Below are 24841 nucleotides of genomic sequence, written 5' to 3'. Positions count from 1 at the left end.
GGGGGACTCGGCCGGAACTAAAATGCCAGGGTGTGTGCACTGTGAAGGTGGGATTTGAGTGTGGCACTCTGGGTCCTTTCTCTGTTCCGGTTCCCCTGAGTGGTGAGCTTCAGGCTGAAAGACATTTAGGAATTGCTGGTGAGTGGGGAATGAGTGGCCGAAAGTAGTGCATTTTTTCCAGGGTACATATCTGGGAATCCTATGCAGATGCGGATTGATTTTCTCCATTCGATTCTGTGTTTACGGGTCACAGTAACCTGAATGGAACTACGTCCAGGTACTGTCCCTTGGGCTCCCGAAAAGCCACGGGCCGGCTGGATCCCATTTCCCAGTTTGTGGAATCCCGGGACGCGGCATGTGGAGCCCCGCCTCCTGGAGCTCGAGGACAGAGCCGCCTCGGCTGGGCAGTCTGGCGGGAAAGGGAATTCAAGTATGTTTTAACATTTTCTGTGCTTCTGCTTTATGCATAACTTCGGCTTTCCTCTGGGGTCAGCCTAACTTGAATTGTTGATGGAGATACAAGATTGCCTAATTTAAAAATTGCCGCATTTTAGAACGTAAATCCTGTGAAGTTGACAGTTAAAATATTTACCGTTTTACTAAAAGCCGTGATTTTGCAACCGCGTTTTGATCGCCACCTACCCAGAGCTGCTTTTTCCGCGGTTTTTTGTTTAGTTTTGTTTATTCCAAGAGGCACTTCGGACGCCTGCCTAGAAGGCATTAGGAGTTCAAGAGACATTTCTTGCCTTCAGAGATGTCGATTTATTGAAAGGGAAATCCTATGTTCTGCATTTTCAGTAGTGCCCCCCCCCCATTTACCATTATGTCTCTTTAGAAAAGGAGTTAGTTTTTTTTAAAGAACAGTTACGCGCATGGTCATTGTAAAAGAGCAACAACAAACCTATCAGACATTACGGGGGTGTGGGACGTCGGGGAGGGGCGGAAATAGCCCTGGTAGCCAGCCCTCCTCTCCCTGGGTATGCTAACGTTTCTCTGATAGCCTTCCAGAGTTTTTCTCTGTTTACACACACATTCACAGACATCTTTTTTTTTTTTAATTAATGAAAATGGGATCATCCTTTTCCTATGGTGCATTTATTTTCCTGCTTTTGTGTCTTTGCAAGAGAAACTTAATTGTACGGTGAAAGACAGTATAATTGCTTCAAGGTCCAAGAGTTACATGCCTAATTATTAAGAATAACCTTTATTGAAACTTACAACTTTTGACTGTCACACATTCTGAAGTATGTAAATGACACTTCATTCATTCAGCAAGAATTAATTGAGTGGCTGCTACATGGCAGTGCTGCTTTAGGTAGATGCTTGGGATACGAATAGACAGAGCAAGCCTAAAACAAAAGAAAATTTTAAAATCTTTGTGCTTGTGGAACCAACATGCTGTTGGGTGGGAACAGACAATAAACCACAAACCTAACAAAAAATTAAATTATGTTAGAAGATGTTAAATGCTATGGAAAGAAAATCAAGGAGAGTAAGAGAGATTGGGAGTGCTGACAATTGTAGTTGGGTCAAAATGTTAAATAATGGAGTCAGGGTAGAACTCATTGAGAAGATGAGAATTAGGCCAGAAATTGAAGGATGTAAGAGAGTTAACTATGTGGATATCAGGGGCATTCCAGGAGAGGGAACAGCCAGTCAGGGGAGTATACCTGCATGGCAGGTTCCAGGACCTGCAACGGGGCCAGTGTGTGTAGCGATTGACCAAAAGTATGGAGGTGGTGTCCTCAAGGCGGGGGTTTAGCACTGGCTGTCACTCTGATTGAAATGGAGAGGCATTGGAGCTTTTTAGTCTTGTAATAAATAAACTTGTAATTTTGGAATAACTAGATTTATGGAAACGTTATGAAAATAGTATGGAGTTCCTACATACCCCCCACACCAAGTCTCCCCTTTTACTAACATCTTACATTAGTATGGTACATTCGTTATAACTGATGAGCCAATATTGATACGTTATCAACTAAAGGTCATACTTCATTCAGATTTTGTTAGTTTTTACCTGATGTCCTTTTACTGTTCCAGAATACCATCCAAGATACCACATTGTGTTTAGTTGTCAAATGCTCCTCCTGACTATGACAGTTTGACTATGACTTTCCTTGGTTTTGATGACCTTGACAGTTTCGAGGCAGTCAGGCATTTGAGGAGGCACTGGTCAAGTATTTTGTACAATGTCCTCCAATTGGAGTTTGTCTGATATTTTTCTGTGAGAGAAGTGTTAGGGGTTTTTGGAAGGAAGACATAGAGGTGAAGTGCCATTCTCATTCCATCATATCAAGGATACATGCTATCAGCTTGACTTTTATCACAATTGATGTTAAATCACCTCGATGACACAGTGTTTGTTAGGTTCCTCTAATGTAACGGTATTTTCCCCCCTTTCTATACTATATTCTGGTAGCAAGTGTTTAAGCATGGCCCATGCCTCAGGGTTGATAGCTTTACTCCACCTCTTTGAGAGGGGAGTGTCTACATAAATTATTTGAAATTCTTCTGTAAGGGAGATTTGTTTCTTCTCCCTCATTAATTAATTTATTCAACTATTTATATCAGTATGGACTCATGGTTAGTTTATGTTTTGGATTATAAGCCAATACTTTGTTACTTATTTTGTTGCTCATATTATTTCAGCTGCAGCCACTGGGAGCTCTTTCATTTGGCTTCTGGTCCCTTTGACATACCCCCATCATTTTGATTTTTTGAGTAGTTCCTTTCTAGCACTAGGTGCTCCAGACTCATCGTTATCTATTCCCTGCTACAGCCATATAATCAGCCATTTCTCCAAGGAGTCCTGGTTCTTTTTTTTTAGAGAATGCCATTAGAAACTAAGATCTGGGCACTGGGCGTGCTCATCGCTACCGGGATGCCATTGCCTTTAGGTCCTCTTGGCTAACAGAGCTAACCCATGTGTGTATATGTATCTATAATTATTTCTCTATCCATCATATCTATATTAAACTAAACATGAGTTCCAACACTAATCCTCTGTCATTGGATCACATGGATCATTGTAGCCTTCCTCTCTGGCCTGTGTGTAACCTCCTACTCTGATAATGAGAAGCCTGGCTCATTGGAAGGTTTTGAGCGGAGGAGTTGACATTATCTGATTTCGGACTTAATGAGATGATTGCTGCTGTGGAGAAAAGACCTTGGGGAAGTTAGAATAGAAGCAGGAAGGCCAGTTAGGAGGCTCTTGTTGAAATCTAAGTGATAAGAGAAAGATTTAACAAAGAGTGAAGCTAAATAAGTTGGGTTAGTACCTAACGCTTAACTTGGGAGGAATGAGTGTGGTAGAGAAAATAATTTAGCATTGTCTATTTGATGGGAGGGACGGAGGATTAAGCGTCTCTTCTAAAGAAGCCTTGATACAAGGCATCTAAACAACCAACCAAGCAAACTGGATGATGTGAACTAGAAATTGCTCTGCTGTATTGTAATGTTTGAGGTCTGAAGTCAGAATGGCAGTTATGAAATTCTGATGTACTTCTGAATTCTGAGTTGAGCGGACCATGGATCTAACCCGTTAACTGATTCAGACATTCATCAACAAACACTGGGTGCCTACTGTCCATCAGATGGTGTGCCAGATGCTGAGAGTAGAAGATGAACAAGACAAAATTCTTGTTTTCAGGGCGTTAAGGATATAGTAGTTAACTCTTCTAAAACTGATACGTAATTAGTTTTGAGAGACTGGTTCGGTTGCTGAGACTTTTTCTGAAGTCAGGCCCTTCTAATGGGACATCTCGCATTGATTCCAGTAGCTTCATTGCTTTGTCCACACCACAGGAAAGACCTGCAGAGCTCGAGTGAGCCAGAATCTGGTGGGCACTGAAATACAGTACTTGCCCTATTTTGGCATGTTAGGGTATTCTTATTATAGCTTTGTAATAATTTAATGATATTATAATAGTAAAAACTACCATTTATTGAGGGCTTCTTATGTGCCAAGTACTGTTTTAGGTGTTTTCAGAGTAATTCATTTGCAAGATAGGTATTATTTTTTTTTCTGTTCTCTGGGGGGAAAAATTGAAACATACAAATTAAGTAACCTGTCCAAAATATACATGTAGTTCATGAACTTAATCTTTCTGCATTCAGTTTAAGTCGGTACGCTATAATTGTTTTGTGTCTAAATAAACATGACCTTTAGTTTATAAATGCAATGCATGTTCGTTAAGAATAGTCTAAAAATATAAATAAGCAAAAAAGAACATTCTGCTTTATTTAACAGAAGGGTGTTATGATTTAGTGAAAATATGCTGGACTAGGTATTAGGAGGTTTGGGTTCCAGACCATATACTCTCTTGAAAGCTGGATGACCTTTGGTAAATGATTGAACTCTCTGGGATTCATTTTCCTCATAAATAAAGTAAGAGCGTTGTCAGTCCTAATTGGGAGTTTGGATTTCTTCAGTCCCTTCCAGCTCTTTAATTTTTTTTTTTTTTTGATTCTATAGCAAAGCATAGAATCTGCCCTCGCTCTTGAAGATTTTTTAAATGATAGTAACCTCCATTGCCTATTTTTGTTGAATCAGCCTAGGGTGTAATTTAACTCTTTGGTGAAAATGGGATATGGTTAATGTATAATTACTTCCTATGGTTTTCTTGAACTCTCAATAAAACATCTATTGTAACTTAATTCTTGTCCTTAGTGTATTAAAACAATCAAGATTTTGCTGTTAAACTTCATCCAGTTTTTCAGTTTGAGCTATCCATTTCTAAGACATACCTGACCCACAGATCTGTTTTCTACTTCTCACAGCCCCTAAGGAGAACAGTCACCACACTCATGGCAGGGATTTTGCGCTCAATAGTTCAGAGGCCCCCAGGCAGACTACAAGTAAGTATTTCTTTTCAAGAATGATCTTTTTTTTTCCTATTCCTTAAGAACTTTTTCTCTCTTTTCTAATTAACAAAACATACAGGCAAGTTAAAATTTTAAGTTTCTTTATTTATATATATATATATATATATATATATATATATATATATATATATATACACATACTTTTTTAATGTTGAACGTTAATTTTATTTGTGGTTTATCTGCTGTTTTATCCCTAAAGATCTGAAATCACAAAAGACCTTTTTCTGGAGAAAATGCTGGTAAAAAATGGCTAGTGTTGATTCCCCATGGCCCACCTTAATCTTTTGAAAGTTTTAGATTTTTTTTCCTTCAGTTATGAAGAGTCCATTTTCAGTAATAGAAAATTAGAAAAATGTAGAAAAGCATAAAGAAAAGAAACAGTTTCCCAGAGACCATTAATGTTTGTACTTTCATGTATTTCCTTCCAGTCTTTCTTTTAGAAATTTCAGTGGTGCAGCCTAATCTATTCATGAGGTCCAGAGTCTAGATAGGACCTGCTGCTGTCTTTAGATAATAATAATGCCAGGTGCTTTACACACTTACCTTAAGCTCAGATTAATCCTGGGTGGTAAGTATTATTTCCTTTTTATAGCTGAGGAAACCGACCCTCTGAGAGGATAAGTATCTCATATGTCACAGCTGGTAAGTACAGAGCAGGATTAGAGGCCCAGTGTTCCTGGTATGTCAAAGCCCATGTCCTTCACCAGTCTCCCCCTAACCCCCAGTTCCCTCCTGCTTATTCTCCCATTGTTTATACCATCTCTGCAGTACAGGGAGGGCATGAAGGGAATGATTATTTTCCACCCAGAGGAGTTTCCTGGTATGAAGGATTAGCAGTGAATCCTTTTTCTTCTGCAGCCTGAGAGAAACACGACTGGAAGATTGTAGAAAGGGAACAAGAGACAGGAAACAGGAGTTGATGGCATTCTTGGGACTAGAAAGAAAACTGGAAACTCATTTTGGCTTTCTTTTACACTGTATTGCTGAAGCTGAATTATCGTTTGTTGTCTAGAGCACACTGACAAACTACAACCTACAAGCCAAATTCAGCCCACCACCTATTTTTGTAAAAGTTTTATTGAAACATAGCCACACAGATTTGTTTACATATTGTCAACAACTGCTTTCGCCCTGCTGTGGCAGAGCTGAGACTTGGCTGCGGAAACTGTGTAGCCCCAGAGCTGGAAATATTTACTGTCTGGTTCTTTACAGAAAAATATTGCCAGCTGCTGGTCTAGAAGTTTATATTTAATGTGTTTTTTCTTCATGTTAGTGGTAAGATGAGATGTATTCATTCAGCTAGGGGGCTGAGATAAATATTTAATAATTACAGGTTAGGTGAGAACAGATTTTGTCACCTAAAAATTGGTAGGTTATGATTTCTGCACTAGATAGAGTTCTAAAAATCAAATGTTTTATGGCATATTTTAGATGGTGACAAAAGGTGTGGAGCCCCTTGTTTGTACAGATTGGATTCGTCACAAATTTACGAAGTCAAGAATTCCAGATAAAGTAAGTTTTTACATTACTGTTTTTGAAAAACATGTTACTGTTACCGGGTCCAAGCTCATTCTGCTCACCGCAGGGCAGGCCAGTAAATCGGGAGATGAGGTGTTGAGGCAAGGAATAGCGACTCTTATTTGGAAAGCCGGCAGACTGAGAAGATGGCGGACTAGTGTACCCAAAAACCATCTTATTGGGGTCAGGATGCCAGTTTCTTTTATAGAACAGACAGGGGGAGGAGGTGAGGAAGTAAAGTAAAAAGGCCATTTGTCTTGCAAAATCTCCTCCCTCGGCCTGCATGGGGAAGGGATGTGTTAATTTCTTCTTTTCTGTAGCCATTCACAGGTGGTCAGGGTCAGAATGTCTGTCTGTGAGCTGAACAAAGGCCTTTTAGTTTAACAGGCAGAGGAGCAGGGTTCCTTGTGGCAGGCCATTATCTATGCTTACAGCTATAACAAAAGCAACGAAAAGCAAAGGTTAAAGTAAAAGAAACAGAACCAACATGGAGTCAGAATTCTCTCTTCCCTGTTACATTATGTTTTGAAGGTACCGATTTTTGTAATATTGAAAACTTTCATGTTGAATTATTTGCGGGTATAGGTAGAAGTGTAGAGTTTAAAACATAGGATTTATGTGGGAGGGATAAATTGGAAGATTGGGGTTGACATATACACACTACTATATATAAAATAGATAACTAATAAGAACCTACTGCATAACACAGGGAACTCTACTTAATACTCTATAATGGCCTATATGGGAAAAGAATCTAAAAACAGAGGTGGCTATATGTATATGTATAACTGATTCACTTTGCTGTGCATGTGATATTAACACAACATTGTAAATCAACTGTACTCCAATAAAAAGTTTAAAAATAAAAAAAAATTTTTTAAATTAAACATAGTAGGATTTATGTAAATGATTATTTAAAATAAATATGTGCCACTGACCTTTTAAGTACTGGGTTTTGGTCTCAGAATCTGTTTATTCCTGCTTATGGCTTTTTTCCTTGATACTTTGTGTTTTCATATCACCATTGTCCTGAGAAAACAGTGTTTCTTCCTCCTGCTCAGACTGTCTGTGTGGCTCTTGGTTTTCACTTTCTCTATCAGCCATTGCTAATTTGGATCTTCTTCTCTGCTAGATTTGTGTCTACCTATGATTCTTTTAGAAAACACTGACTAAGCCCTCAGTAGATTTCTGTTTTATTTTGATTTCTCCAATTTTTTTGTACTGTGGTAAAATACATGCAACATAAAATTTAAACATTTTTAAGCGTACATTTCAGTGGTATTAAGTGCATTCATATTGTCGTGTGACCATCACAGCCACCATCTCCAGAATGATTCATCTTGCAAAACTGGACCTCTGTACTCATTAAACAGTAACTCCTCATACCTTCTCCCCCTAGTCCCTGGTCACCACCATTCTCCACTGATTTTTTTAAAGCTAAAATAGTATTACCATTGACTATTTAGATACCTTTAATGTGCTTGATGTTCTTTTATCAGAAATCTCTTTTTTTTCAAGTCATGGTCCACAACTGCATTGTCTTATATGTTTTCATGTTCCTTAGACTGTAAACTTCTGGAAGAAATGATAGATACAGATGTTAGCATTTGTTTAAAATGTGGGGGGAGTGATTTTGATCACTGGTTGCAGTGAGCATGAAAACTTTTAAACTTTATAGAAATGACTCTGAGATTTGCACCTCCAGCTCTTCGCCTATCTTCTGAACTTACTCCTATGTTCTCCTGTAGTTTCTAGACCTTGCTGCTTAGATAACCTGTAGGTATTTCAAGTTATCCAAAATTAGACTCATTGTCTTACAAATGAGGTTGTCCTCCAGACAACCAAACTAAAAGAGAGTGCTTGTCCTATATTAGTGATGTCAGTTAATGCTACCATCCTCTACCTGACTTCCCAGACTAGAAAGCTCTAAGTCAGTCTCAACCCTATCTTCTCCCTCACCCACCACAAATCCATCTATTTTATTACCTAAAGTCCCCAAATCAGCCTCTTTCTGTTACAGCTGCTATAATTCAGACTCTTAAACCATGGCTCTAAGTGCTTCCTGAGTTTCCTTGTATCAGTCTCCACCTCCAGTTCATTTGAAAGAGTTTTCTTTCTGAATCTATTTTTGAAATGTCATTTGCTTCAAACCTCCAATAACCTTACATCCATTCTGGGAATTTCTGAAGACTAAGCATAGTTAAGCTTAGTTTAACTTCTCGCCCTGCATTGCTTTTCCTATTTTTTTCTACCTTAGTCACACAGAACCACTTACTTTTCCTGAATATTTCATGCTCCTCACACCATTTCTTTAATTCTTCTCTCCTTTTCTTTGGTGCACCTACCCCATCAAAATTTCTAGAAAAATACCCTTCATCCTACCCACCTGGAGGCAAATACTGCTAACACCCTCCACATACTTTTCTGTTAAATATTTTTGAAGATGTGCATCATCTTGCCTATAATGCTTCTCCAGCTGCTTTCATCATTTAGCAATGTAATGTGAACCCTCTGTGGATAAGTTAATGATTGAATAATATCCTTTTTGATTAAAGTACCATCTTTTTTTTTGGCCTTCCTCAGTCTGATTCCCTAGAGGTATGACTCTTGACCTAATGTTTTTGACACCTTTATACAAATAAGGATAAATAAATAAATATATATATATATATATATATATATATATATATATATATATATATAAAATACACACACATGTATATATAATTGTTAGAATCATATTTAGAATTTAGGGGAGAGACCTTCAAGATGGTGGAGGAGTAACATGTGGAGATCACCTTCCTCCCCACAAATACATCAGAAATACATCGGGCTTCCCTGGTGGCGCAGTGGTTGAGAATCTGCCTGCCAATGCAGGGGACACGGGTTCGAGCCCTGGTCTGGGAAGATCCCACATGCCGCGGAGCAACTAGGCCTATGAGCAACAACTACTGAGCCTGCGTGTCTGCAGCCTGTGCTCTGCAACAAGAAAGGCCGCGACAGTGAGAGGCCCGCGCACAGCGATGAAGAGTCGCCCCCGCTTGCCACAACTAGAGAAAGCCCTCGCACAGAAATGAAGACCCAACACAGCAAAAATAAATAAATTAATTAATAAACTCCTACTCCCAACATCTTCTTTAAAAAAACAAACAAACAAACAAAAAAAAACTAAAAAAAAAAAAGAAATACATCTACATGTGGAACAACTCCTACAGAACACCTACTGAACGCTGGCAGAAGACCTCAGACTTCCCAAAAGGCAAGAAACTCCCCACGTAACTGGCCGTGCGGCTGACAGGGCCTTCGTGCTCTGGCCAGGTGTCAGGCCTGTACCTCTGAGTTGGGAGAGCCGAGTTCAGGACATTGGTCCACCAGAGACCTCCCGGCTCCATGTAATAACAAGCGGCGAAAGCTCTCCCAGAGATCTCCGTCTCAAACCTAACACCCAGCTCCACTCAACAACCAGCAAGCTACAGTGCTGGACACCCTAAGCCAAATAACTAGCAAGGCAGGAACACAACTGCACCCATTAGCAGAGAGGCTGCCTAAAATCATAATAAGGTCACAGACACCCCAAAACACACCACCAGACATGGTCCTGCCCTCCAGAAAGACAAGATCCAGCCTCATCCACCAGAACACAGGCAACAGTCCCCTCCACCAGGAAGCCTACACAACCCACTGAACCAACCTTAGCCACTGGGGGCAGACACCAAAAACAACGGGAACTACTAACCTGTAGCCTGCAAAAAGGAGACCCCAAACACAGTAAGTTAAGCAAAATTAGAAGACACAGAAACACACAGCAGATGAAGGAGCAAGGTGAAAACCCACCAGACCAAACAAATGAAGAGGAAATAGGCAGTCTGCCTGAAAAAGAATTCAGAGTAATGATAGTAAAGATGATCCAAAATCTTGGAAGTAGAATAGAGAAAATACAAGAAACATTTAACAAGGACCTGGAAGAATTAAAGAGCAAACAAACAAGATGAACAACACAATAAATGAAATTAAAAATACTCTAGATGGAATTAATAGCAGAATAATTGAGGCAGAAAAACGGATAAATGACCTGGAAGATAAAATAGTGGAAATAACTACTGCAGAGCAGAATAAAGGAAAAAGGATGAAAAGAATTGAGGACAGTCTCAGAGACCTCTGGGACAACATTAAACTCACCAACATTCAAATTATAGGGGTCCCAGAAGAACAAGAGAAAAAGAAAGGGACTGAGAAAATATTTGAAGAGATTATAGTTGAAAACTTCCCTAATATGGGAAAGGAAATAGTCAATCAACTCCAGGAAGCACAGAGAGTCCCATACAGGATAAATCCACGGAGAAACACACCAAGACACAAATTAATCAAAATGTCAAAAATTAAATACAAAGAGAAAAAAAAGCAGCAAAGGAAAAGCAACAAATAACATACAAGGGAATCCCCATAAGGTTAACAGCTGATCTTTCAGCAGAAACTCTGCAAGCCAGAAGGGACTGGCAGGACATATTTAAAGTGATGAAAGGGAAAAACCTACAACCAAAATTATTCTATCCAGCAAGGATCTCATTAAGATTCGACAGAGAAATTAAAGCCTTTACAGACAAGCAAAAGCTAAGAGAATTCTGCACCACCAAACCAGCTTTACAACAAATGCTAAAGGAACTTCTCTAGGTAGGAAACACAAGAAAAGAAAAAGACTTACAATAACAAACCCAAAACAATTAAGAAAATGGGAATAGGAACATACATATTGATAACTATCTTAAATGTAAATGGATTAAATGCTCCAACCAAAAGACACAGACTGGCTGAATGGTTACAGAAACAAGACCTGTATATATGCTGTCTACAAGAGACCCACTTGAGACCTAGGGACACATACAGATTGAAAGTGAGGGGATGGAAAAAGATATTCCATGCAAATAGAAATCAAAAGAAAGCTAGAGTAGCAATTCTCATATCAGACAAAATAGACTTTAAAATAAAGACTATTATAAGAGACAAAGAAGAACACCACATAATGATCAACGGATCAATCCAAGAAGAAGATATAACAAGTGTAAATATTTATGCACCCAACATAGGAGCACCTCAATACATAAAGCAAATAGTAACAGCCATAAAAGGGGAAATCGACAGTAACACATTCATAGTAGGGGACTTTAACACCCCACTCTTCACCAATGGACAGATCATCCAAAATGAAAATAAATAAGAAAACACAAGCTTTAAATGATACATTAAACAAGATGGACTTAGTTGATATTTATAGGACATTCCATCCAAAAACAACAGAATACACTTTCTTCTCAAGTGCTCATGGCACATTCTCCAGGATAGATCATATATTGGGTCACATATCAAGACTTGGTAAATTTAAGAAAATTGAAATTGTATCAGTATCTTTTCTGACCACAAAGCTATGAGACTAGATATCAATTACAAGAAGAAATCTAAAAAACACGAACACTTGGAGGCTAAACATTACACTACTTAATAACCAAGAGATAACTGAAGAAATTAAAGAGGAAATCAAAAAATACCTAGAAACAAATGATAATGAAAACACGACCCAAAACCTATGGGATGCAGCAAAAGAGGTTCTAAGATGGAAGTTTATAACAATACAATCCTACCTTAAGAAACAAGAAACATCTCAAATAAACAACCTAACCTTACACGTAAAGCAGTTAGAGAAAGAAGAACAAAAAAACCCCAAAGTTAGCAGAAGAAAAGAAATCATAAAGATCAGATCAGAAATAAATGAAAAAGAAATGAAGGAAACAGTAGCAAATGTCAGTAAAACTAAAAGCTGGTTCTTTGAGAAGATAAACAAAATTGATTAACCATTAGCCAGACTCATCAAGAAGAAAAGGGAAAAGACTCAAATCAACAGAATTAGAAATGAAAAAGAAGTAACAACTGACACTGCAGAAATACAAAGGATCATGAGAGATTGCTACAAGCAACTATATGCCAATAAAATGGAAAACCTGGAAGAAATGGACAAATTCTTAGCAAGGTATAACCTTCCAAGACTGAACCAGGAAAAATAGAAAATATGAACAGACCAACCACAAGTAATGAAATTGAAACTGTGATTAAAAATCTTCCAACAAGCAAAAGTCCAGGACCAGATGGCTTCACAGGTGAATTCTATCAAACATTTAGAGAAGAGCTAACACCTATCCTTCTCAAACTCTTCCAAAAATTGTGGAGGAAGGAACATTCCCAGATTCATTCCATGAGGCCACCATCACCCTGATACCAAAACCAGACAAAGATAGTACAAAAAAAGAAAATTAAAGACCAATATCACTGATGAACATAGATGCAAAAATCCTCAAAATACTAGCAAACAGAATCCAACAGTACATTAAAAGGATCATACACCATGATCAAGTGGGGTTTATCCCGGGAATGCAAGGATTCTTCAATATATGCAAATCAACCAGTGTGATACACCATATTAACTAATTGAAGGATAAAGATCATATGCTCATCTCAATAGATGCAGAAAAAGCTTTTGACAAAACTCAACACCCGTTTATGGTAAAAATCCTCCAGTAAGTAGGCATAGAGGGAACTTATCTCAACATAATAAAGGCCATATATGACAAGCCCACAGCCAACATCGTTCTCAGTGGTGAAAAACTGAAACCATTTCCCCTAAGATCAGGAACAAGACAAGGTTGTCCACTCTCACCACTATTATTCAACATAGTTTTGGAAGTTTTAGCCACAGCAATCAGAGAAGAAAAATAAAAGGAATCCAAATGTAAAAGAAGTAAAGCTGTCACTGTTTGCAGCTGGGATGATACTATACATAGAGAATCCTAAACATGCTACCAGAAAACTACTAGAGCTAATCAATGAATTTGGTGGAGTAGCAGGATACAAAATTAATGCACAGAAATTTCTGGCATTCCTGTACACTAATGATGAAAAATCAGAAAGAGAAATTAAGGAAACACTCCCATTTACCATTGCAACAAAAAGAATAAAATACCATGGAATAAACCTACGTAAGGAGACAAAAGACCTGTACGCAGAAAAATATAAGACTCTGTTGAAAGAATTTAAAGATGATACAAACAGATGGAGAGATATACCATGTTCTTGGAATGAAAGAATCAATATTGTGAAAATGACTGTACTACTCAAGGGAATCTACAGATTCAATGAAATCCCTATCAAACTACCAATGGCATTTTTCACAGAAGTAGAACAAAAAATTTCACAAGTTGTATGGAAACACAAAAGACCCAGAGTAGCCAAAGCAGTCTTGAGAAAGAAAAATGGAGCTGGAGGAATCAGGCTCCTGGGCCTCAGACTATACTACAAAGCTACAGTAATCAAGACAATATGGTACTGGCACAAAAACAGAAATATAGATCAACGGCACAGGATAGAAAGCCCAGAGATAAACCCACACACATATGGTCACCTTATTTTTGTTAAAGGAGGCGAGACTATACAATGGAGAAAAGAAAGCCTCTTCAATAAGTGATGCTGGGAAAACTGGACAGCTACATGTAAAAGAATGAAACTAGAATACTCCCTAATACCACACACAAAAATAAACTCAAAATGGATTAAACGCCTAAATGTAAGGCCAGACACTATAAAACTCTTACAGGAAAACATAGAACACTCTATGACATAAATCACAGCAAGATCCTTTTTGACCCAGCTCCTAGAGAAATGGACATAAAAACAAAACTAAACAAATGGGACCTAATGAAACTTAAAAGCTTTTGCACAGCAAAGGAAAATATAAACAAGATGAAAAGGCAACCGTCAGAATGGGAGAAAATACTTGCAAATGAAGCAGCTGACAAAGGATTAATCTCCAAAATATACAAGCAGCTCATGCAGCACGATATCAAAAAAACAAGCAATCCAATCCAAAAATGGGCAGAAGACCTAAGTAGACCAAAGAAGATATACAGATTGCCAACACACACAAGAAAGAATGCTCAGCATCACTAATCATTAGAGAAATGCAAATCAAAACTACAATGAGGTATCACCTCACACCAGTCAGAATGGCCATCATCAAATAATCTACAAACAATAAATGCTGGAGAGGGTATGGAGGAAAGGGAACCATCTTGCGCTGTTGGTGGGAATGTAAATTGATACAGTCACTGTGGAGAACAGTATGGAGGTTCCTTAAAAAACTAAAAATAGAATTACCATATGATCCAGCAATCCCACTACTGGGCATATAACCTGAGAAAATCATAATTCAAAAAGAGTCATGTACCAAAATGTTCATTGCAGCTCTATTTAAAATAGCCAGAACATTGACGCAACCTAAGTGTCCATCAATAGGTGAATGGATAAAGAAGATGTGGCACATATATACAATGGAATATTACTCAGCCATAAAAAGAAACAAAATTGAGTTATTTGTAGTGAGGTGGATGGACCTAGAGACTGTCATGCAGAGTGAAGTAAGTCAGAAAGAGATAAACAAATACCATATGCTAACACATATATATGGAATCTAAAAAGAAAAAAAGGTTTTGAAGAACCTAGGGGCAGGACAGGAATAACTACGCAGACATAGAGAATGGACTTGAAGATGCGGGGACGGGGAGGGGTAAGCTGAGATGAAGTGAGTGGCATGGACATATATACACTACCAAATGTAAAATAGCTAGCTAGTGGGAAGCAGCTGCATAGCACAGGGAGATCAGCTTGGTGCTTTGTGACCACCTAGATGGGTGGGATAGGGAGGGTGGGAGGGAGATGCAAGAGGGAAGAGATATGGGGATATATGTATATGTATAGGTGATTCACTTTCTTATAAAGCAGAAACTAACACACCATTGTAAAGCAATTATACTCTAATAAAGATGTTAAAAACAAAAAATAGAATTTAGGATCATATTCTTAGAATTAGTAGTTACAGAATATATCATATATACACACTCATCATGGTGTAGATGAAACAGATACAAGATCCTGTTACACAGTGGTATGGAAATTTGGTTTTCTTGCTCAATATATTATGACCTTCAATGTTAGTACTTACAAAGATAGTAAACTTTATTTGTTTTAATGGTAGCATTATAGCCCATAGGATTCATCATGATTTATTTGCATCATATCTTATTTAGTTATATTATTTTTATTTTTATTTAGAATGTATGCCTCATAATTTATTTAGCTATTCTCTTGAGGAATATAGATGTGGCCTTTAAAATTTTCAGTATTGGGCTTCCCTGGTGGCGCAGTGGTTGAGAGTCCGCCTGCCGATGCAGGGGACACGGGTTTGTGCCCCAGTCCGGGAAGATCCCATGTGCCGCGGAGCGGCTGGGCTCGTGAGCCATGGCCGCTGAGCCTGCGTGTCCGGAGCCTGTGCTCCGCAATAGGAGAGGCCACAACAGTGAGAGGCCCACGTACCGCAAAAAAAAAAAAAAAAAAAATGTCAGTATTACAAATAGTGTTATACATAACATCCTTATTCAGGGTTGCAGTGAATATGTACTTTTTATAATACTCATGTGTTATTGTCATTGTAAGTTTTTGTTTGTCCCCCTACTTGAATGGGGGAGGGGGTGCAGCCCAAGGCCCAGTTCATATAACGCAACATATTCTCTTGACATTTGAACTCTTTAGTGTCATCTGGTTGCTCCTGCTTTTCTCTTAATAAAAACAAAACAAAACAAACCCTTACCTGTGTGGTATTTTTCTTAGAGTATGAAATTCTTAGACTCCATCTATCTGAGTAATCAGACTGGTAGAAATGTTCAATTTGAAGGTGAGGATTATAGAACTATTAGGGATGAAATCATTATGTAGTTGTTTGAAGTTTTTTTAAGGAAAAAAAAATAAAGGAGGCACATAGAAGCTGTGTAAATTGAAAATATACCGTTTATAATTCTTCCTTTCCAGGTTTTTCAACCTTCACCTGAAGATCATGAAAAATATGGTGGGGATCCCCAGCAGCCTCATAAACTGCATATTGTTACCAGAATAAAAAGTACAAAAAGACGTCCATATTGGGAGAAAGATATAATAAAGATGCTTGGGTTACAAAAAGTACGTAACTATTTTAGTCATCTTTAGTGTTGTTTAAATTTGCTTTAAATTTTCCACTTTTAAAACTTTTGTTTAAATGTATGATTTCACGTAATATATTTGGAAGTTTGATTTAGACAGAATGAGCCTACACCTTAACCTTTTCCTGTAACATGGGACCATCTGTGCTTTTGAAATTGATCCATAACATTGTTTCCTTTGTTTGTAGGCACATACTCCTCAAGTTCACAAGAATATCCCTTCGGTGAATGCAAAACTGAAAGTGGTTAAACATTTGATAAGGTTTGTTGTTTGTTATTCCAGCAGTTTCTTAAAACGTGTTACCTAGTATAACTCTAAAAGCATTCCCTTATGTCACAGAATCAAGCCCCTGAAGCTGCCGCAGGGTCTCCCAAGAGAGGAGGACATGTCCAGCACGTGCCTCAAGAGCACTGGAGAGCTGGTGGTGGGGTGGCTTCAGAGCCCCACGGACCAGGAAGTGAATAAGTCCTGATGGCCTCGCGGCTTCAGAGTAAAAAGTGCAAGTCATTTCTATCTCAAGATGGTGAGAAAGTGTTCTCATTAAAATATGTTTTAAATTCTAGTCATTTTCACTGGCTAAACATGGTGTGAGTCTTCCTTGGTGTAGCCTTGGAGGTTTTAGTGCTATTAATTGGTTTAATTCTGTCCCCTTTCCCTCCAGTAGTTTCACTGGAAAATGGGTAAGGATGGCAATGTTTGAACATGTGGGTTCAGATGTCACCTTAGCAATCGTCGTTAACGTTTTAAAAAAACTGTTTTCTCGTTTAATTGAATTCAACACATTCTATGAGTGGCCCTTTGAGTGAAGAGTGTGTTATGTGTTGGAGAAATCCAGAGCTGACCAGAATGTGGTCCCTGCCCTAAAGGAGCTTAGTCTGTTCCCCTGGAGAGCAGAGATTCAGCCAGAAGCATTAGACACTGGGTGCAGCTGGACCGGCTGCTCTGTGCTGTGGTGTCTATAAATAGGTATGTGGACTTGGCTTCATTTTATCCTTAAATTCAATACCCAAAATAGTATCTGTTTTCTAATTATAAACCTCATTTGGCCTAAACTTTATTGATGTTCCTTGAATTCCTAGAAACCTCTGCCAACAGTTGAGGTTGCTATTTAAAAGAAAAAAGAGAAGGGAAAAATCATTTAGGGAAAGTTGTTTTATTTCCTTTTATTCTATTTCAGATACCTGGAGGGGTGGGGAGAAGTAAGAATTTTAAGAGAGGTTCAGTACCGGGAAATTCTGTGGCAGCTAACTGAAGTTGGTGCTAAGGACTCAGAGTTCTAGCCGCCCTTTATTTTCCGTGTCTCGTAAAATTTGGCTCAGGCAGCAGTGACATTGGCATACTCACTGCCTGTGGTCCCAGCATCTGTCCTGTCATAGAGTTTTGGCATCACGTAGAAGTGCTGTGTGAAGTGAAGCCAGATATCATTAATTAATAAGCTTCAGGGTAATCACACTTTCAATTCCACAATTATTGAATATCCAGTATAGGTACGGCCTGGAGAGGATATAAAGCAGAAGGACACTAACTTCGAAGGGCTGGGTCTAACTGGAGAGAGACCTGTATGCCTCAACAGAAGCTGTCCTTGCTGGAGTTGGATTGAGGCCAGCTGTATAAATATTGATAAAAGCAGCCCCTGCTAATGTTTTGCTGCCTCTTTTACTAGGCTAATATTAATGTTTAAAATGGGGAAAAGACCATTGGTTAATTTTTACCCAAAGAGTCTCATAAAGTTTTGGTAAGTAATTTTAACCTGCTGCTCATGACTAGAGGAAAATATCTGAATGATAAGTTGGATATTTAGAAATGAAATTGCCCAGAAGAGGAAAAGCCTGTAGGGAGATGAGCATAGGCTAGAGCATTTGTTTTCTGTTGTCACGTAACATATTACCACAGTCTCAGCCGCTTAAAACCACACATGCTCACAACCCTGCTGTTTCTCTCGGTCAGGACTCTGGGCACAGCTTAGCCCACTAATCTGCTTAGGGTCTCACAAGGCTTCAAAAAAGGCATCAGCCAAAGCTGGGTTCTCCTCAGATCCTTGACAGGGCAGGTATCTGCTTCCAAGCTCTCCCAGGTTGTTGGCAGAAGTCATTTCCTTGTGGTTATAAAATTCATGGCAAGTTGCTTCTTCAAAACCAACACTGGAGTGAGAGACTTTAGCAAGATGGGTGCTACCCTCTTAGGTAATCATATAAATGCAGTGGCCTAGATTCTGTCTCCTCTGTTGCATTCCATTGGTTGGAAGCAAGTTACAGGTCCAGCTCACACTCAAGGAAGAGGGGAATTCTACAAAGGTGTGACCACCAGGGGCCAGGATCAGGGAGGCCTCTGTAAAGTCGACCTGCCAAACCCAGTCAGTCCATCCTTAAGTTGCACCCAGGGGATTCCCCAGAATGGTACTCCTTTGCCTCCCATCATTTCAAACCTTACAAGGACTTCTTCTGTCCTGTCTTTGTGTCTCAGAGAATTGCTTTATTTCAGGTTTTTCTGGCCACTCCTTGGTGACCATTGGCCTTTGGTCAGGCTCAGGGGAGACAAAAGTTACCCAAGCACTCTTTTTAAGGGCATTCCAGTTCTCAAGGTCTTCTCAATCTAAATGGTGCCTGTTTCAGGCCAAACACGTGTTTTCTTCATCTTTTCTTGTTAACAATACTAACTAGTATGCTTATCATTCTAACTGTCACAGTTTCACCAAGGACAAGTTGGAATTGCACTGGCCATTTTAGGGAGCTTTTGACACGAGCAAGATTGTATGTTTGGGAGGTACTTTAGAGCAAAAAAGAACAAAAAGTGAAGAACCCTCCATGCAGACATTATTTGTCTTGTTTTTCTTTAAAAAATAAAAGACCATTTTATTTAATATAGAGGATATTTAATATCCTCTCCTTCCTTTCTATACTTTGAGGAATATTAAGTACTGACTTTTTGATCACACAGCTTGATAAAAATATCAAGGGTCCAAGTTACTGTCTAAACCATCTGTCGCTCTCTTTTTATGTATATGTGTCAAAATCTATTTTATACATTTAAACTTTTCTCAGCTTTAAGACCTTGGTAAACAGTTAATTAAAACTGGAAGTCTGGACAGTTTCTAAATAAGAAACTGATACAAAACATGAGTCACTAAATAAAATTTTTACCCTTATTTCTCAGAATGGCAATCCATTAACAAATGATGAAAATGCCTTTGAATAATATTATTTATGTTTCTTTTTCCCTCAAAATTATTAAAATGATATGAGGGCTTCCCTGGTGGCGCAGTGGTTGAGAGTCCGCCTGCCGATGCAGGGGATACGGGTTCGTGCCCCGGTCCGGGAAGATCCCACATGCCGCAGAGCAGCTGGGCCCGTGAGCCATGGCCACTGAGCCTGTGCGTCCAGAGCCTGTGCTCCGCAACGGGAGAGGCCACAAAAGTGAGAGGCCCGCGTACAGCAAAAAAAATAACTAAATAAAATAAAATAAAATAAAATGATATGAAATGAGTGCTCATGGAGAAAAAAATAGCCAAACAATTCATTTTCTGTTCTCTAATTTTCTTTATTTTCTGGAGAAAAGAAAAATAGTTGATCACTTCAAGAGAATATAAACAGTTAATTATACCAGGCACAGTAATTACAGAGAAATACAAATATGTATTTAACATAATAGATATGATTTTCTGCTTATTAACATGGTAAATTTAGTGATATGTACATTTTGTATTTAATATTACTGATAAATTATGTTTTAAATCTATAGGTAATCAATATAAGCTTTAAATGTCTTAAATATATTTACACATGCCTAAATACTTGCATATAAATGTATATTAGTAATTACTACAATCTGTGCATGAATAATGTAAAATAAAAGTAAAAATAGAATTTGGGTAAACTAAGGTATTTTTCATCAAATTATTTCCTATTTTGGGGTACTTATCACATATCTTGTCTTCTGTAAAACTAGTCTTGATTTTGCCTTTCCCAAAATCATACCTAGATTCAAAATAATAAAATTGTTAGGATGAATTTTATGCCTGCACTATCTGTGGATTTTCTAAAGTGGCCATTAGATGGCATAAATAAAGATTCGCTGTTAACCACATAAAAGTAAGGGCAATAGGAATGATTGTCCAAAGGTTCTCCAAACTTCAATTCTATTGCGAGAATTTTTGTCTACCAAGCTTATTTTCTTTTAATTAATTAATTAATTTATACTTTGGCTGCGTTGGGTCTTCGTTGTTGCACGCGGCCTTTCTCCAGGTGCGGCGAGCAGGGGCTACTCTTCGTTGTGGTGTGTGGGCTTCTCATTGCGGTGGCTTCTCTTGTTGTGGAGCACGGGCTCTAGTCGCACGGGCTTCAGTAGTTGTGGCACATGTGCTCAGTAGTTGTGGGTCACGGGCTCTAGAGTGCAGGCTCAGTAGTTGTGGCACACGGGCTTAGTTGCTCCACGGCATGTGGGATCTTCCGGGACCCGGACTCAAACTGTCCCCTGCGTTGGCAGGCAGATTCTTAACCACTGCCACCAGGGAAGTCCCTACCAAACTTACTGTTAAAACAATCCTGACAAATTAAAAAAGGAGTTTATCTTCCTAAGTTAGTTATATATAAGTAAGGTCTATTAAATATCTTTCAATGAATATGTTTTTCAAGTTAAAAGAAACATAGTCCTTGGACACAAAGACTGGTACAATAAAACTATCTTCCAAATGTTTCCTCCATTGTTCTGGATTCACAGATCCTCCCCTTGCCCCACCCCCTTTCCTTTTATTATAAATCTGAACAGGCACTAGGGAACTGCTTCAGTTAAATGGAAATCACCAGAGGCCCTTTGCTTATTTCAGTCTTTCTTTAGCTCCAGTAGCCAAAACATATATATATCCATCTTGTCTAAGAACCACAGCAGTGACAACAAAAGTGTGAAAACTTCAGCTGGTTTAGTTCTAGGGTCTCCACTCATCCTAATGGTTTCCCATCCTGTGCTGTATAGATTCTTCCATTGACAGTAAGCTCTCAGCATCTTTCAGCTAGTCAACTAACCTAGGGAGTACTGATGCTTTTCCATCACGCATCACTGCCCCTCTCTAAACCCAGCCACCTCCTTCCCTCTCCCACAAAGGAACAGCCCATAATTGCCTGCCTCAGGGAACTATGTATACCCTGCACTGACCTTCTGAAGACTCCCTTGGATAACTCTGATTTAATTGTGTATGTAGATTATTCATACTTAGAAAGTAAAATTAAAAGTGTCATCAGACTCAAATTTACCCTTGAATTATAAGCTTTTCTCAAAAATTGTGTCCATTCAATGCCCTCTCCCAGATCTGCCAAATCACAAAAGTAAATATACTGATAGGATAGGTAGATGATTTGGAGATAGTCCATGACATTGAAATGCTTTAGAAACAAATGCCCGTCACAGGAGCCCCTATAACATTGACAGTGAATTAAAGAGCTTTGCCATGCTTTTCTATATGTAAGGAGGTGACCGTGATAAAAAGTGAAATTTAGCAAATATTGTGATATTAAAAATATCAAAAAGTAGTGATATTACCCATAAAGCAGAGAAAAATTGGCAATAGTATTGAACCAGCATTAGTAGGGTAATTTTCAGGATACCACTGAGGATTTTTCCACTGCACATCCTACCTGCCAACAACACAATCCCGACAAGATTCTGACAAGACTGGACAGGATGCTCAAGGCCCCTTTGAACACCTTGATTTCCTCTAAGCTGGTGGAGGGTGGTTTGTACTTCTTGCTGCATTTATGAACTACAGGGCAAGCACAACTGTGGATATTAGGATAAACAAAAAATCCATCTGATTCTCTAAAAGACCCAGCTGGATTCTGGGACATGTTTTCATTGCCTGGGTTTTATAATCTGGGACCCTGGCTTTAAGTCTTGTCACAAGACTCATGATCCTTTTGCTTCTGGTCATTGCCTGTGTTACAGTTGCTCAGTGTATCCTGTCCAAAAACTTAAATGCTGCGGTGCAGCCGTCGGCACATCAGGTGACTCAACAACTCATCCTACAACTGGCCCTAGTCCAACAAAGACTATGCCCTCTGGACATCCTCCTGGTCTTAACTGACAACATCTTGACCAGTGAAAATCTGGACGTCGTGGATTGATGCCTTGTGGTCTGACTTGTCTGCCTTTGGCTGAAGAGGGGCATCAGAGAAGAGCAGCTGTGACAGCCAGGAGCTGGCCTGGAAAGCCTCCGTGTGTCTAGGAGCCGGCCCAGCACGGACAGGTGTTGCCTATTGAACGTAAGCAATTTCACAGGTCACCAACATCAGATGAAGCTGCTCTGTAACTGATGGATCAAGGCGAAGACAAGCTCACTCCATAATCACATCCGAGCGCAGGCGAAAACACAAGCATTGTTCAAGCCGGAAAAATGAGGCATATCCCCTCTTCTGGGTAATGTGGGGCCTGCTGCTTCTCATCACACAGCTTCAGCGTCGCTTCATTCCTCTCACCTTCTAGATGAGATTCATGAAGACGCCAATCATAGAGCCATCTCTCTTTTCCTGACAGCATCCAATCCAGAGCAAACCATGCTTCTTTGAACACTCATCAAAATCATCTAATAAGAGCCCAGATCCTTTAAAGTCCTTCCCAAAGGACTTTTCCTGAGATGCAATAAAGGGAACTTATCCAGCTCCAGGTGTGTCTGGTGGTCTGTGGCCAGCCTGCACTCCCGATACTAATTGTTGTGGCGCTCGGGTCTAAGCTGCTAAGGAACATTCTACTCAGCCTCGACCTCCTTAGAGTATCTCTGCTCCTTCCTTCACCACAGGTAACCCAGTCTGCTGTTTTCCCAGCCTGGAGAGCTTGCCAGAAAAAAACTCAAGTGGATTTGTTATAAAGCAGAAACTGACACACCATTGTAAAGCAATTATACTCCAATAAAGCTGTAAAAAAAAAAAACAAAAAGCGGCGCCAGTCCTGCTTTCTCTTCTGTGCAGGAGGTCCATCACTTCCCTGCTTTCTGTGTTTCTTTTTCCCAGGAAGGCTGGTACAATTCCAGGGCCTCAGGACAGCTTGGCCTGACATGTCAGGGCAATCTCTAGGGAAGAGAATGTGGGATAACGCCTTGGTGAGAAATGGGGTGCAGGAAACAGGACAGGAGAAACCATCAGGTGCCGCTACCCCTGCTAGGACCTTGCCCCTGTTCCGCCCTAACTGAGGCTTGTACCCTGTCCCCTGCAGCCCCAGGGAGTTCCGGGCAAGCTCCTTGATAAGGGCAACTGTCACCACACTGTGTGTCGTTATCCTGGCTGTGAGGTGTTTTCATATATGTACATACAGGTTGTCTTCCAAAGCTGGCATTCTGCTATTTGGGGAGCTTGGAGAAGATACTGCATCCTCTGTGCCCACTTCAGCGTTCACGGTCCTCTTTCTGAGCCCCCATAACCCCAGCCTCCACCTTCTCAGAGGGCACTACAAGGTCTCCCAGCCTCTGCTGGAGTGCCTTCCACAGGCCCGTTTCCCTTCACTGCAGCCGTCCAGGCTCCGGGCAGGTCTCCCTCACTGTCTCCCTCCTCACCGGCGGGCCCTGCCCCCCACCACACTTTTCCACCGCATCACTGGCTCTTGTTCTGCCGCCAGGGCCCTCTCTGCCAAGGCCCCTCCATTCTCACTGGCATTCCCACCCCCACAGCTGGCCTTACCACTTTGCTCCAGAGTCCCCTGGCCACTGTGTCCTCATACTTGTCACTTGTCCTCTTTCACTCCCACTCATCCCCACCGGCTTCTTTGTCTTGGCTACCGGGGTCTTCTCTGTCCTTAGACCCACCTCCTCCCCACTTCCCCCTTGTTCACCATCAACCTTGGGCTTCTTTCTGACACCAGAGCCCTTCTGGCCCCTGGACCACAGTCCTAGCGGACCATCTCCCCAGCTCCCACCAGAGCACGCTCTTGTTCCCCAACTAGACACCACTTTGTCTCTGGGGGTCTATTCTGTAACCCCACGTTCATAACAGCATTATTTAACAATAGCCAAGACATGGAAACAACCTAAGTGTCTATCAATGGATGAATGGATAAACCAAATGTAGCATAGATATACATATACATATATATATATATACATACATACATTATATATATATTCAATATATATATCTATTATTCAGCCATAAAAAGAAGGAAATTCTGTCATTTCCAACACCATGAATGGACCTTGACAGCATTTTGCTAAGTGAAATAAGTCAGACCAAGACTAATACTATATGATCTCACTCATATGTGGAATCTAAAAAGAAACGTCATAGAAAAAGAGACCAGATTTTTTGTTACCACAGGCAAGAGGTGGGGGAGTGGGAATGGGATGAAAGTGGTCAAAAGGCCTAAACTTCCAGTTGTAAGACAAGTA

General features: G+C 39.7%; 1 protein-coding gene across 3 annotated transcripts; it reads left to right on the top strand.

The window, feature by feature from the left end:
- The first annotated feature begins 1 nt into the window (after window position 1).
- MRPL30 (mitochondrial ribosomal protein L30) lies at window positions 2-23397 on the top strand. 3 transcript variants are annotated; one of them, XR_009521499.1, is made up of 7 exons: window positions 146-430; window positions 4783-4860; window positions 6319-6399; window positions 16312-16458; window positions 16667-16740; window positions 16819-17002; window positions 22414-23397. XR_009521499.1 is itself a non-coding variant. In XM_060027299.1 (6 exons), exons 2-6 carry the CDS (start codon window positions 4810-4812, stop codon window positions 16949-16951), a joined length of 486 nt encoding a protein of 161 aa, XP_059883282.1. In that variant the 5' UTR covers window positions 2-138; window positions 4783-4809; the 3' UTR covers window positions 16952-17041. The 3 variants fall into 3 exon arrangements, 2 of the variants coding, with proteins under 2 accessions (XP_059883282.1, XP_059883281.1); XM_060027299.1 differs by lacking the exons at window positions 146-430; window positions 22414-23397 and adding an exon at window positions 2-138 and having other exon boundaries at window positions 16819-17041; XM_060027298.1 differs by lacking the exon at window positions 22414-23397 and having other exon boundaries at window positions 16819-17041.
- Window positions 23398-24841: the final 1444 nt, after the last annotated feature.

Source organism: Delphinus delphis, chromosome 12, assembly GCF_949987515.2.
Source record: "Delphinus delphis chromosome 12, mDelDel1.2, whole genome shotgun sequence".
In the NCBI taxonomy this organism is placed as follows: domain Eukaryota; kingdom Metazoa; phylum Chordata; class Mammalia; order Artiodactyla; family Delphinidae; genus Delphinus; species Delphinus delphis.
The sequence above is the reverse complement of the archived record's forward strand: the minus strand, read 5'-3'. Positions and strand labels throughout refer to the sequence as shown.